The 15292-nt window shown below is 42.5% G+C and overlaps 1 protein-coding gene across 2 annotated transcripts in view; it reads right to left on the bottom strand.

The window, feature by feature from the left end:
• Positions 1 to 6966: 6966 nt before the first annotated feature.
• Klhl18 (kelch like family member 18) overlaps positions 6967 to 15292 on the bottom strand; it is a 49078-nt gene continuing 40752 nt past the window's right edge. For both annotated transcript variants that reach the window (XM_074059736.1, XM_020162588.2), the window contains exons 8-10: positions 12719 to 12823; positions 11017 to 11128; positions 6967 to 10298 (exon numbers count right to left, since the gene is read on the bottom strand). In XM_074059736.1, the coding sequence (XP_073915837.1) occupies positions 9912 to 10298; positions 11017 to 11128; positions 12719 to 12823 (604 nt within the window). In that variant the 3' untranslated portion in view covers positions 6967 to 9911. The remainder of the gene's footprint in view (positions 10299 to 11016; positions 11129 to 12718; positions 12824 to 15292) is intronic.

The raw sequence follows: 15292 nt of genomic DNA, 5'->3' as shown, positions 1-15292 counted from the left end.
CTAGAAATGCTGTGTCTTTAACTAGGCCATCAGGAAGGATCTAATGAGACAAAGCCTCTAAAACAATGACAGCTCTGCTTGGAATGGAAGGACTAAGTGCCCCATACCCTCCATCTCTTGGGGCTACACATCCTATCTGTTAGGCGGATGTATCTGAACTCTCCCCCAAGCCATCCGGACAGAACATGGCCTGAGGCCTTGAGGAGTCTGAGCATACTATAATTTTATTTACAGCTTTATAAGTTTAATTCTGGTTGCTCTTCTATAGATGGCAGGAGGTACAAGGGTGGAAGTAGGGAGACCACTGTAGTAGCCTAGGTTCTAAAAAATATGCTCATGGTGTGAACTAGTGGGGAGGCAGAAGAGAGTTGGATTGAAAGTAGAGGCAACAGAGCTAGGCAATGGCTTGGGTGTTGGACAGGAGGAAGAAATGAATGACTATCATATCATCTCTTCCCACTTTAAAACTCACCACTGACTTCCTGAATAAACAACTGGGCAGGTGAGAGCTGAACTGTAAGGATGGGAGATGCTAGGGGGCTGGTCAGGTTTGAGGGTAAGTTCAGAGTTTCTATTTTGAGTATAGTCATTTTGGGTCATATCCAAGTGAAAATATGAATCTGGGTGGTTCAGAAATAAGACTCCAGACACCTTCCTCACATATGGGAAGTGGTGATGTCAACTAGGGAGAGTATCCAGAGTGATATCCGAATCCAGGGCTAACCTCCAAGGTCTCCTATATTTGGAAGTTAGAAAGAGGTAAAGGGGGCAGTATGACTGGAGAGTAGGGAGATAAGCACCCTCAGACAAGAGACAGAAAGTAAGTGAGGGGCTTATGAAGACAAAGACCAAGATTACTTACTCTGATAATCTCAATCCCTGCTGGTGGGGTAAGATTTCCCCTATCCATAAAAGTTCAACTCCCTAGGAGAAGCAGGTGCCCACCATCAGGGAACACCCAGTTAAATCTTTTTTTATTCTTCCACATTTTAATGAGGCTTGGGACAAGCAATAAAATGTTTTTGATCTTCAAATTTTCATATGTCTCCAATGGGGATAATAAAATCATAGCACAATTTAAGCATCTTTTATGCAAGGGAGATTCATAAATGTTTGCATACAGATTTTCCTGCTTAGGATCTAAAATTCCAGTGATAAAAGTAAACAAATAATACTAAGAATAAATAACTATTTCACAGTAACAATAGTAATGCTGGGGCTAGTGGAGAGGCTCAAGTGGTAGAGCACCTGCATAGCAAGTGTGAGGCCCTGAGTTCAAATCCCAGTACCACCAAAAAAAAAGCTGTATTTTTCTATAGTACTTCAAGTCTATAAAACATATTTAAAGCCAGTGCCAGTGGCTCACACATGTCATCCTAGCTACTCAGGAGGCAGAGATCAGGAGGATCGTGGTTCCAAGGCCAGCCCAGGCAAATAACCCATCACAAAAAAGGGTTGGTGGAGTGGCTCAAGGTGTAGGCCCTGAGTTCAAACCCCACTCCACAAAACAAAAACAAAAACAAACATTACATTAAACATTTATGCAATAAATAGGGCAGGACTTATTATTTGTAAGGGTGAGGGTGAAAAGTCTGAATGTTTAAATGTATTAGTTATGTTTAATTTTTAAAAACATTTTATTAGTATAAAACCAAATTAAATTTAGATTTTAAATCTAGGAATTTAAAATCTCTCCAAAAATAGGTTCATATGGCTTTACTGGTGACTTCTATAAAATATCTTAGAAAGAAAAAATACTAATCATTCAAAAACTCTTTCAGAAAAAAGAGTAAGAAACATTCCAACTCATTCAGTGAAGTTAGTATTACCAACCAAATATGTCAAAAGAAAACTACACGAACTATCTCTTGTGAACACAGATGCAAAAATACTTAACAAATACTTAAAAATACTTACATCCAACAAATTATATCCAACAATATAAAAAGGACTATATACCATGACTAAGTGGGATTATCCCAGGAATGTAATGTTGTAGTAACATCTTTTTTTTTTTTTATTCATATGTGCATACAAGGCTTGGGTCATTTCTCCCCCCGCCCCCACCCCCTCCCTTACCACCCACTCCGCCCCCTCCCTCTCCCCCCCACCCCCTCAATACCCAGCAGAAACTATTTTGCCCTTATCTCTAATTTTGTTTAGTAACATCTTAAGAACTAATTAATATTATCACCATATGAATAGGCTAAAGGAAAAAAGGTTGCCTCAAAAGATAAAAAAAAAAAAAAAAGTTTAATGAAATCTAACACCTGTTCATGATACAAACTCTCAGCAAGCCAAGAATAGAATGAATTTCCTCAGTTTGAAAAAGGTAATCGTGTAAATGCCACAATTTACCCCACCAGCACAAGAAAAATAAAAGAAAAAGTTAATCAATGGAAAAAACCAGTTTAGATGGGTGTAATGGTGCCTGCCTGTACTCCCAGCACTCAAGATACTGAGGCAGGAGGATCATGAGTTCAAGAACAGCCTGGGCTACATAATGAGTTCAATGCCAACCTGGGCTAATGTAGCAAGAACCTGGTCAAAACAACAACAACGAAACAAAAACAAAAAAGATGTTCCATAAAAGAAGTAATAAACTGACTTTCATCAAAGTTAAAAACTTTTACAATTCAAAAGATACCATTAAAAAAGGACACAGACTTGAAAAAAATTTTCCAGTCAAATATTTGATAAAGGATTTATTTCCAGCATTAATATAGAATTCTTTCAACTCATTAATCAGACAGACACATGACCCAATTAAAAAATGGGCATGATCTGAATAGATATTTCACTAAAGGTATACAAATGGATAGCTGATGTGGTGGCATAGGTCTATAATCCCAGGCACTAGAGAGGTGGAGGCAGGAGACCAGCATGGGATACACAGTGAGACACTGTCTCAAAAAAAACCAAAAACCAAACCAAAACAAAAAAACCCAGCAACAAAAAGATACAAATGGCTAACTAGCACATTAAAATCATTAGTTGTTACAGAAATACAAATTAAAACCATAGGGAGATGCCATTTTGCATCACAGAATTTGTGGGGGATTTTAATTTTGATTTAAAAAAAAATGGGGGGAGGGGCGAAGGAGGACAGGAGTGTGGTTCAGTGGCAGAGCACTTTACCTAATGCATGAACAAGGCCCTAAGTTCAATCCTCAGCACTCCCCCCGCACCCCCCCCCCAAAAAAAGAATTAGAAGAAGAAAAAGATAGGTACAAATATTGGCAAAGATGGGGAGAAATTTCTTATGTTGCCATGGAAATGTAAAATGGTACAGACACTTTGAAAAACCTTGGCAATTTCTTAAAAAGTTAAACATAAACTTACCATGTGAATCAGCATTTCCACTCCTAGGACTCTACACATGTCCACAAAGATTTGTACATGAATGTTAATAGCAGTGTTATTCGTAATAGTCTCGAATTAGAAGCAATCTAAATATCCATCAATTGGTGGATAAAATAAAATGTGGTGATCTATACAGTGGCATACAATTCAAAAATAAAGGACCAAACTCTTGATATATTCTACAATATGGAAGAACCTCAAAAATATTATTTTAAAGTAGGAAGGTGTAACTCAGTAACAAGCATATACGAGGCCGTGGTTTGATCCCTAGCACCAAAAATGACTGCATGTTGTATGATTTCATTTATATAAAATGACCAGAATTGGAAAATCTATAGAGACAGAAAGCAAAAATAGTGGTTGCTTGAGGATTGGGGAAATAAACGGAATTAACTACAAAGGAGATTAATTGAGGGAATGATGAAAATATTTTAAAATAGGATGGTAGTGGAGCAGACTAACCTAGAGACAGATGACATAAAAAAATTTAAAAAACAAGTTAAAATCAAAGCATGAAAAAAAATCAAAGTGAACTAAGAACCAGGAGCTAAGTACAAACACTGTATTAATAGGTAACTTTGAAGTCTCATACTCTCCATTAAGCTATAGCAACTGAACCATGCTTTTAACCTTGCATTAATGATTTGCCCAGAGCTCTAGCTAAGCACATCTTGAGTAAACAGCTCAAGAAAAACAAAACAACCAAACAAAAAATACACCTGATAAGGCTTACCCTTGTACTAAAAGAAGACCTTGTTAAAGGAAAATAATTATCTCCTAATGATGGGCTTTTCTGCCCTAAATAAACATCTAAAAAAAAGAACCTGGCAGATTCTTGAATCACTTGTCAATTAAGGAGATGTGGTCTCTGGGAATCCCAAACTTAAACAGTTTTTAAAACATAAGATGCAATTAGAGAAGGGTTGTCACAGCAAAGAATTAATATATCAGATGGTCCAAAAAAAAAAAACCATGCACAGAAACCAGGTGCCGGTGGCTCACACCTGTAATCCTAGCTACTCAGGAGGCAGAGATCAAAAGGATCTCAGTTCGAAGCCAGCCCAGGCAAATAATTCGTGAGACCCTATCTTGAAAAACCTTCAGAAAAATAGGGCTGGTGGAGTGGCTCAAGTGAAGGCCCTGAGTTCAAGCCCCAGTACCACAAAAAAAACAAAACAAAACAAAACAAAAAAAAAACCATGCAGAGACAAGGGCCTGCAGTCCTCTGCCCAGACTTGAACCTTATAAATATGACTTACACAAAGGACTTGGCACTACTTGGGAGGTTGAGATCAGGAGGGTCTTGGTTCAAGGCCAGCCAGGGCAAATAACCCAAATTACTGGGTTACAGACTGGAGGTGTGGCTCAAGCAGTAGAGTCTCTGGTTTGCAAGTCTGAAGCTCTGAGTTTAAACCCGAGTCCTACCAAAAATCAAAACAAAACAAAAAAACCCCAAACCACCCAGTTCCACATCTCCAGCCTCCTGGGATACGTTTTGTATCCTGCTTTTCTGCTTTACTAAATAAAACTTCTATAGACTTCTCACCTAAATAGACTTGTCCATAAATTCTTTTCTGACAATGCAATTGGTGCCATGAATGTGGCACCCTATGTTACAAGCTCGGCACCCAGGTTGAGGTTTATGCTGAGAAGTCTCTGGGTTTGAACTGGTCCTCACTTGAGTGACAGTAATGATTGTACAGTTCTTTATATTTACTAAAAATCATTGAATACTTGAAACTGATTAATTTTAAAGTATGTAAATTGTACCACAATAAAAGGATTGGAAAATCAGTGATGTGAAATGGAGAAAGACTAGGGAAGCAGGAATTGGTGATGTAGGAATGTTGATATACCTGGATGTCCTTAGGGATTTCAAGAAATTGTTGAGCCTCTTCTTCATACCCAATGCTGGGCACACAATAATGGAGACTCTTCACCACCTAGTAAGTACAACAGAGCAGCAAACGGGCCATTATCAGGGATGGATATAGCAGGGACAAGCAGAACAGGACACCAGGTAGACCACAGATGCTTTCCTGTTAAGGGCTGATGTCTAAATTGAGACTGTGAAGGACAGTTTCAGGGAGGTTGAGTGTGAAGAAATGCCATATTATAGTGGCCTTCCCTGCTTGACATGGAGTTTAGGTTTTTTTAGGATCTGCAAAAGTAGAAAAAAAAATGATAGGGAACCAAACTAGCTTTGCCAACAAGAAAAACATTTGTGAAAAAGAAACAAAGAAAAAAAATAGAGAAACATCTGTGTACTACAATGCCTGGGATAATTCCTATGAGAACTGGATAATCCTGTATTTTTTTGGTTAGGTAATGGTACCTAACTGTAGTGAAAACCAGTAGTTCTGGACTTTGGGGTGGAGAGGAATGGTTTTTGCTGCTAGTCATGAGGGAGAGGAGAAAAAGAACAAAAACAACAACAAAAACAAACAAAGCAGATGAGTCTAGCTAAAGCTCACCACTCTTCACACAAGGGACTCTTTGGTTCAGAATGGGGGGGGGGGGTTGTAGACTACATCCAAAGGGCTGTTTCTATCTCACAGCTGTATTTTCCCACAGTGCAGAGCTCACAGATAAATCTAACTGCCTCTGTTTTAGCACAAAGGTATGTGCTTCTGTATCTTCCCTTCACTGCCCCAAAACCTCCTGGGTGTGATAGCTGTGCCCTAGGTTGAAGATACTGCTCCTCTTACTTGGACCATTCTGAGTATAGATAGCTAGTATCAGAATATAGAAGACCAGCTGATACGTCAGGTTAGTACCACGGCCCGTGGGGTGTTGTTCAAGTGGTAGAGCACTTGCCCAGCAAGCATGAGACCCTGAGTTTAATCCCCACTACCACAAATAAATAAATAAATAAAAGTTGTCACCCAAGAGTATAACCATTACCCAATGGATGAGATAGACCACAGGCTGACTTTGGTAATTTTTGTTTGTTTGTGGTTTTGGCCATTGAACCCAGAGGTCTGCACATGCTAGGCAGACTCAGTACAACTGAGCTACATCTGCAACCCACAAGCTGACTTTTCTGTCTGAAGAGTTTCTGAATTCCCACAACCATAGAAACCTTAGGAAGGCTGATCTGGAACATAGCTGTATTTTGGGAAATGGAAACTCAGCAGGAGCGTAGCTCTCATACACTGAGCAAACTGGCCAGCCCCATAGTGCCGAGCTGTACCCTAGACCTCCACCTCTGGGAAGGGACCTAGAAATGAATTTGTGGCTTAAAATTTTCCATAAACTTTCATGTGCACCAAAATAAAGCACTTAGAAGTGCCTAGGAAAGGAGCTGGGGGTGTTGGTTGCAGGTAGTCATCAGGGTAGCCTCTTCAATTGGGGAACTATGGAGTTTTTGGGCAGTTGAAGAAAATGGGAAACTTGAGAGTAGGGAAGTCTGGGACAGAAGCAAATATGAAGATGCAACAAGAAAATGAAGTCTCTACATATTTTTCACTAGGACTTTTGCTGTACATTTGGCTTTCTCCTTATTTTCACAGGAATATTTGTACTTCATATGAATTTTTAATGAATCACAGTAAAATATGATCTACTTCTAATATTTAAAAATAAGTCAGGAAAGGGCAAAAGTATTAGGAGTGTTCTCTTTATTTCTCTTTGGTTTCTTAACACAAAAGACATGCGTTCTATAAATAAAAGATTTTCTGTGAAACAGTAAATTGTGTATGGGGAAGACAGAATTTCTACTTAATTGATCTGTGGTCAAGTCAAAAGGCTGGTCTTCAGCTTTCCATCTGGTCATGATCTCAGGTGAAACCCAGAAGGGAAGGCTCTGTGTCATCCAAGAAGGTGAAACGCCCAAGAACAGTGAACAACACTGTCCTCTGCTCTGAGCTGGGCTAGATCCCAAAGCCTACCAAGCACAATGTCTATCCTTGTTATATCCTTTCCACAATATACTTTGGTAATTCCACTTCTTGTCATGGTAATATTGGAAAGGCTCCAGCACTGAAGAGCTAGACCAGCCATTTGTCCTCAGACTGAGGAACTGAGTAGGTGAGTGTGAAAATATTGGTGTTTATTCAATTGTGCTCAGAGCCCAGATTAAAACACTGGCTTGATCTTACTTGGAAAAAGCCTCAGGTGCACAGTATAGGTGGTAGTGGACTCAGGAATGCCACTACAAGAGCAGCAGACCATGGGAAAATGATCTATCATTCTTAATGGTGAAACCTGGCTGGCATCCTAAGGACCTAGGAGGCCCACTCAGTAAGCCCACTGACTGATCCAAGTGGACTCAGGAATGCCACTACAAGAGCAGCAGACCATGGGAAAATGATCTATCATTCTCAATGGTGAAACCTGGCTGGCATCCTAAGGACCTAGGAGGCCCACTCAGTAAGCCCACTGACTGATCCAGGCTTCACAATTCAGGCTCGTCAGTGCTGCTTTAAATTCACAAAAGAAAGGGGCTCATAATAATAAGACGAGCACTGATATATTCCTCTTAACAGGAAATAAGAACCCCCCCGCCCCGGCAATCTCCTTCAGTCTACCTCTGTAGGTAACTGAAGGGGAGTGAGAAATGCTGGAGCTCCACCAGGAACCCAGGCTAAACTATATCAGTTATCAGATTGTTGAGTCTTTTAAAAATAAAAACATAATTTTCAAGTGCTTATAGCAGAGGCCCAGTTCCTAAGTTGTAGGTAACAAAGGGCCTTCCCTCTGAATACATGGCGATTGCACACACTGGTAAACCTGACAGTCCTAGGGTGGGGGATACCCGGGGCTCTACATTGTGCCTTTCTGAACAGGTTTCCAGGCTACTCCAGGCAGGCAGCAAGGGACAAGAAATCAACCAGGTGGAGAGTGGCACCCTAAGACACAGTCTTAGGCTAAAAGGAATTGCATCTTCTTTTAGTCTCTATGGAAGAATTTTAGAAAACCAGATTTTGGCGGCAGCAGTTGAAGGACAGCCCCACTGCCCAGTGCACTGGTCCTCCTTTTTGGGTCCTGCTGTGCTACATTAAGGTCCCATCCAGAGAGGAGGAAGGAGCATGGAGACTCTTCACAAGGTCATCTGCCAAGATTAGAGGAAGAAGTATAAAATCTGTTCTTCGCAGCAGCAAAAGTTTCTTTCAGACTTTAGTTCTTTGTGTCATAAAGCCAGCTTTGCTTGAATGTAAAGGTCCACCTTGCTGGTCAGTCTGGCAAGGGCTGGAGGGAAGCCAGACCCCTGGAATTGGCAAGTGGATGGAGGAGCAGTGGAATGGCAGGGCAGACCTGGTTACCATACCAAGTTAGCCCATGGCTGGTAGGAGCAAGCCCCTGGTTAGATTCTAGAGGTACAAATGATCAATGTGCCCCAGAAGCAACACGAGGAGAATTATCTAAGGATGATAGGTGGGCAAGTGAGAATCTGGCCAGACATGCTGTTTCCTGCTGGTCAAAAAAAGGAATGTATGTGGGAGTGGGGTCCTGAATGAGCGCCGTGGTGGCAGAAGGAGGTAATCACAGGGGTATCTGGAGCCTCTAGTGACAGTGGGAGCTCCCACCTAGAAGAGTGGCAGTAATTCAGCCAACTCATTAAGCCTACAATTTAAAAAGTCCTCTGATGTTGGGTGTGAAGAAAAACCCCATGAGCACCTTGCTACAGGACCAGTTGAAAATCCACTGATTCCAGACATGCTGGGGCTCAGAGGGAACCCCAACTGCTTTATGAGGCCTCAGGACCCTGGGATCCAAAAGCGGGAGTGGATACCACCATTCTCATGTTGGGCGGTGTTCCATTTAAACTTGTATTTGCTTTTAGTGTCTTTTATGTTTTCTTCCTATAAAAAATGTTCACTTAAAAAAGCATTTTTTTCCAGTTTCTTTCAAGTGTTAAAATTTCCTTAGTTTCTTTCAAGTATCTTTGTTTCTCCCATTACTCCTGGACAAGATGCAAAAGGCCTCACTTAAATCCCAAAATCAGACATAGGAAAGACTTCTGTTCTCCCTGCTTATTTGGAGACAAGGACAAAATCCTCTGTACCCTGTGATGGAAGAATGAGCAGGCTGTGTGCCACCAGCATGCTGCTGTAGCCACACTACCACAGGCAGTAATAGCACTTGGGGTGTCCTTTCCCCCCCAGCTATACCCCAGTTTTCAATAGGCATGGCCTCTGCAGCCTCCCAATGGCAAATTGACTACAACATGGCTGTAGTCATGAACAGACAGGCAAAGAGGAGCATCAGATGGAAGGCATTCTGCAAATGGGTAGATCAGAGCGCTGCAGCAGGTGAGAGCTGAGCTTGGAGGGAGCCTGTGGACATGTGGACCAGCAAAGCAGCTCTGTGTCACTGGCTGTGGAACCAGAGGGGCTTCTGTCCTGTGCTGTGCATCTTGATGACCTAAGGTCACCAGGGCAACACAGTGAAGGAGGACTTAAGCACCTGGAAAAACTGTACCTCCAGCAAGCTCACATTTCACCCCATCTTCAGTGGTCCACCACCTCTCCTGAGAGGGATTGCTCCCTGGAAGGAAGTGCCTACGTTTGTACCAGATCCCTTACCCAACCACATCCCACCCTGTCTTAGATGGTGAGAAGAGGGATGCAGCCCACACCAACCCCTCCCTCATGGCATGCCATGGGTGCCATAAACGTCCAGCGGTCCATCTCTGGGTCATACATTTCCACTGAGCTTAGGTTGGACTGTCCATCATAGCCCCCTACTGCATAGAGGCGCCCACAGCTGGCCACAAGGGAGACCCGACTCCGGCGAGTGAGCATAGGTACTATTAGGCACCACTGGTCTGCCACAGAGCTGTACATCTCAGCAATGCTGAGAAAGCCAGAGCCATCGTAGCCTCCACAGACAAACATCTTACTTCCCAAGGAGGCAGCACCATGCCGGCAGCGCTTGTTGAGCATGCCAGCAGCTGGGTGCCAGGTAGCTGTGTGATGGTTGTAGTGCTCCACCTGCAGAAGGGAGAGAGGCACAGTTATAAGACAGTCAGAGCCAAAGTCTGGTCCATGGGGTGACCTTGCAAGGCACAGACATCCACATGGCATCAGAATAGTGGGGAGGCCTGCGGATGAGGAGCTCAGCCAGTGTGTGCTCTGGTTCAATGCCATCTCCTCAGTTTGGCACGTGCTCTTAGGCACATAAGAGCAGCCAGAGATCACCAAATCTGACCCTTTCTGTGTACATTCAAGGAAATAAAGAAAGGATCTGCCTAAGGATGTGTTCCTAGGTAATGACAGAGAGCTGGGATGAGAGTGGGGTCTCCTGTGATTGTCCCGAACTTTGCATCACAGCACTGACTGACTCTGGAAAACATTAATACATGGCTGCTGAGCCATGTAAATACAATTTCAAGCAGTGTTCAGAAGAATATAACTGCTTGCAATTCACTCTTGATATGTACTTTGAGTTTACTTTTGGCAGTAATTTGAAAAGGTCTTTTGCAGCATGCCATGTACACTTGAATGAGGGGACAAGGGTGACTACACTTCCTTTACCTCTTCTTTGTACATTCTGGCACTTCTCTAAAAGTTAAGAATTTTAGTGGGTATAGGAGACAGCTTGGAATCTCACTAAATGATGCTTTATCCAGCAATGACAGGGCTGAATGTTTTTTTTTTTGAAAATAAGATGGAAGGAGTAGGTACTCTTAGCCCAGGAGCCCAGACTCACACTGTTGAAGATCTGCAAACCGTCGTGGCCACCTGACACATATATCCTGCCCTCAAAGATTGTAACCCCAGCAGCACTGCGGTTTGAGCTCATCGGAGTCACCACTGTCCACCTTCAGAAAAAGGTCAAAATAGGAGGGGTAGGGCATGAGATTCAGGGTTCCTGTTCTCCCAAGAGCACTTAGCAAGGTTTGGGTAAACTGTGCTGTGTCCTCTTATGTCCCAGACAATCTCCCCACCTTTTATCACCTTTCCTTCCATTTCTACTGATGACACTGCTGCCTCTTGCCCAAGGTTCAGCCTACAACCTGTCTCCATGGGCACGCAAATTAGCACGTCTCAAAGAAGGCCTCTCTTACACATCTACAAGATGTGTACTCCCTGGTCTTGCTAATGGGACCACCTCTAGCCACCTCTGTTGCTAGACTCTGATCTCTCACCTGGACCACTACAATAGCCTCCTTACAGGTGACATGGCTTTTTTAGGCCATCTCTACCCCAGATCCACACAGCTGGAGGAATTGCTCCTCCAGGGGCTGTACCATGTCCCTTCAGTGGCTTCTCACTCTCTCCTCTAAGGCAGAGTCCAAGTTCCTTAGTGTCCTTCTTTATCATGTGATCTTCACACATCTTCCAGTTTCCCCTTGTACCACGTACCTCCCATGCCTGCTCTGCCGCCCTTCCACACTCTGTGTTCCAACCCACTAGATCTTAACTGTTGTCCTGAACCACAGTGATAAGCACTTTCTTATGAGAGCCTCTTGTTTGTTTGTAGGCAGGATGTCTTCCTGCCTACAACAAGCATCTCACACTATCTATTCATGATGGGTTTCACTTCAAAAGACATCCTGCCACCCCCAGACCCAGGGAAGATAAGAGGTCTCCAGGGTAGGATAATCTCGATGTACCCCACCACACTCAGCTGTTTAATACATAATAAGTGGTTAAGTGATAGAACAGTAGCTTAAAAGCATCCTGAGTCCACCCAACTAATTTTCTTACATTTTGTTACATTAGATGAGAGGATTCAAATACCAAAATGAAAAAAAATCAGGCTAATCTTGTTAGTGTTCTTCACAAAATCACACCACAAAGTGGTGACAGGTGTTACAGAAATAACAAGATTAAACAGGGTTACTTACTGTAGAATTTTCCAGACCCTTTGCATTGTTAACATATATTATAGAGAAACAAGGACTCTGGGGGAATAGATGTCAACGTTTCCTAGGCTTATTTGACCATACAACTTTTTTCTTCTTTTTTCTAAATCATACCTTACCCACTCTGGAACTTTCATTCACCTCTTAACCTCTTCTGTCTGCATTTCCATTAAAATGGGTTGATCTGGATAAGAGGTATAGACCATTAAATAAATGTTCCTATTTTAAAATTTTTATTAAGATTCATTTAACCAAGAGGTTGTTAAATCTATTACCTGCCAAGTATTATAGAGGCAAAAAAATAAGACACTCTTTACTCTTTTAAGAAGCTTAAATAAAGCTTGGTATGGTAGTGCAGGTCTGTAGTCCCAGCATTTGGGAGGTTGGGATGGGAGGATAACAGAAGCCCAGAAGTTTGAAACCAGCTTGAGCAAGAAAGCAAGACCCAATCGTAAAACAAAACCAAACAAAATGAAAGCATCTTAAGTCAAAATCTGCAGTTTTAATTTTTTTTTTAAGCTTTTGGGTTGCTAGAGTCCTTACTTGTCTGTCTCAGGTGAGTAGGTCTCCACAGAGTTGAGTGAAGAGTTGCCATCATAGCCTCCACAGACGTAGATCTGCCCATCCAGCACAACTGTCCCCATGGCACTGAAACAGACAAAGCTGTCATCCCAGATTGACCTTTGTGGGGCAGCCTGTTATACCCATTGAGAAATTAACCTTTCAAGTGCCTCTTTTTAGAATAGACCTACATTCCAGTTATGTGACTAGGTAAAAGTTTAAAATTAAGGCTACAGAAGCTGCTCTGTAATTTCTCTTGCCCCACATGGCTCTGCCATGGGTTACCTCCCATCCCATCTGTTTTTAGTCCTTGATATGCCCCAAATGCTTACCTCCTACCTCACTGTGCTAAGGGTCTACTTTACTTTTAAGGTGCAGGTTAAATTCCCTTTTCTCCTCAAGAAACTTGCTGGATTTCTCACCAAGAATTATTCTCTCCCAATCCACCTCCATAGTGGCTTCTTTATTATAGTATTGATGACAGCCATTCATTCAATGATATGAGAATGAATTAAGAGGTGCCCCCAAGCTGGGTGTGGTGGCTCAGGCCAGCCCAGGCATAAAGCAAGACCCTATTTCAAAAAAAACCAACAAAAAAAGGGCTGGTGGAATGGCTCAAATGGTAGAGCGCTTACCTAACAATCATGAGGCCCTGAGTTCAAATCTCAGTACTGCAAGAAAAAAAAAAGTGCTCTCAAACTGTAAGAGACTGGTAACTGGTAATGGTAAGTATGAAGACAGAAGGGAATGTACTGATCAGTGTGGACTGGAATAGTCCAGTGCAAGAAAGCTCCAAGAAGGTGGCCTGGAAGAGGAGAGGAGATGGGAAGGAAAGAGGGCAGAAAGGAGGGTGTCACTAACTGGCATGATGGAGAGCTGTGTGGGATTCAGGAGAGAATTGACTTAAGAACATTTTAAGGTAACCTATAATTTAAAAGAGACTGGGTCCATGCTGCTAATACCAGGGCATTAACCACAGTGAAATAAAGGAATACTCAGAGGACTTTCCTCCCAGACAACACTCCACATCCACTGACTCAAAGCAAGGAAATGGCCCAGAGCAGACACACAAGGAAAGCCAACTGCTTGCAGTCAAAGCAAAAAAGGTACTTATGGTTGGGGATTTGGGCAATGAGTCCTTTAATCACAGAAAGCTGCAAAGTGTCCAAGGGGCAGAGGGGGAAACACCAGGGTGAGGATGGAGAGAGGGAAGAACTGGGAGCATTCTTGGGAGATTTTATGTGAATATTTTTTTGTTCTTTCAACATGAACCTACTTGGACCTTTTATGAATCTGGTCTTATTGCTACAAAGGCAGATTCCTCCTGGCTCATGACCATATGCTAATACTGCTGAATATGGACCGTGTATATCACTTTTATGTGGCAAAGGACTTCCTCACCACACAATCTGTCACTTAATCTTAGAGAGACCCTGGAGCATGGCAAAATGAATGGGTCTGTAAGGAGAATACTTAGATCACAGCATTATATAAACCACTAAAGACCAATTAGTTCAGTGGTTTTCAAACTGCTTCTTTAAAAATTTTATGTAAGGTTCCCCCTTAAAAGTGGGCATATGTCAAGGAAATTCAAAAGATAAATGTAGAGCTGCTCTGGTTAAATGGGCAGGAGGCCTAGGACTGTTTCCTCTCCTCTGTCAGTCCTCTGAGGAGAAATATTAGCATGCCATTTGAAACCACTCATCTGCTTTGGCCTCCCAGGGACAGAAGAGTGGAACTTGTCCACACCACATGTTTGATGTAAGGAAAGATGACACCTGTCATCTCTGGACTAGGAAGGCTAAATGCAGGCACTACTGGGATGTCCTCTAATCCCACACCTTATTGAGGAAACAAGTAGCCAGAGTGTATTCAGTGACATATAAATTTGGTCTACTTTGCAAACACCTATGTACTAGGGAATGTGTGTGACCCTGAAGTGCAGAACACACTCCCTTGTTGCAGGTGGTCCCTGGGTAGTAAGAGCACATGTGTAGCAAGAGTTCAGGGATAGAGGGGAAGGTATAAAAAAAAACAAAACACCTAGGAGCTGGGCACTGGTGGCTTATGCCTGTAAACCTAGCTACCTAGGAGGCTGAGATTAGGAGGACTGCAGTTTGAGGCCAACCCAGGCAAAAATGTTAGTGAGATCCTCACCTCAGCCAATAGCTGGGTGCAGTGGCTCACAGCTATGATCCCAAGCTACTTGGGGAGGCTGAGATCAAGAGGATTGCAGTTCAAGGCCAGTCTAGGCAATATTTCAAGATATCACCCATCTCCAAAATAACCAGAGAAAAATGGACAGGAGATGTGGGTCAAGCAGTAGAGTAGCTGCTTTGTAAGTACAAAGCCCTAAGGTCAAACCCCAGTTATTCTTCCCTACACCCCCTACAAAAAAAAAAAAAAAGAAAGAAAAAGAAAAAAGCTGGGTGTGGTGGTGTGTGCCTGTCATTCTATTGATTGTAGGAAGCTTAAAATAGGAGGATCACAGTACAGACTGACCAGGACAAAAAGCAAGACCCTATCTCCAAAATACCTACAACAAAAATGGCTCAC

This window comes from Castor canadensis, chromosome 17 (assembly GCF_047511655.1).
Source record: "Castor canadensis chromosome 17, mCasCan1.hap1v2, whole genome shotgun sequence".
NCBI lineage: Eukaryota > Metazoa > Chordata > Mammalia > Rodentia > Castoridae > Castor > Castor canadensis.
Note: the sequence above shows the minus strand (reverse complement) of the source record. Positions and strands in the feature narration are given on the sequence as shown.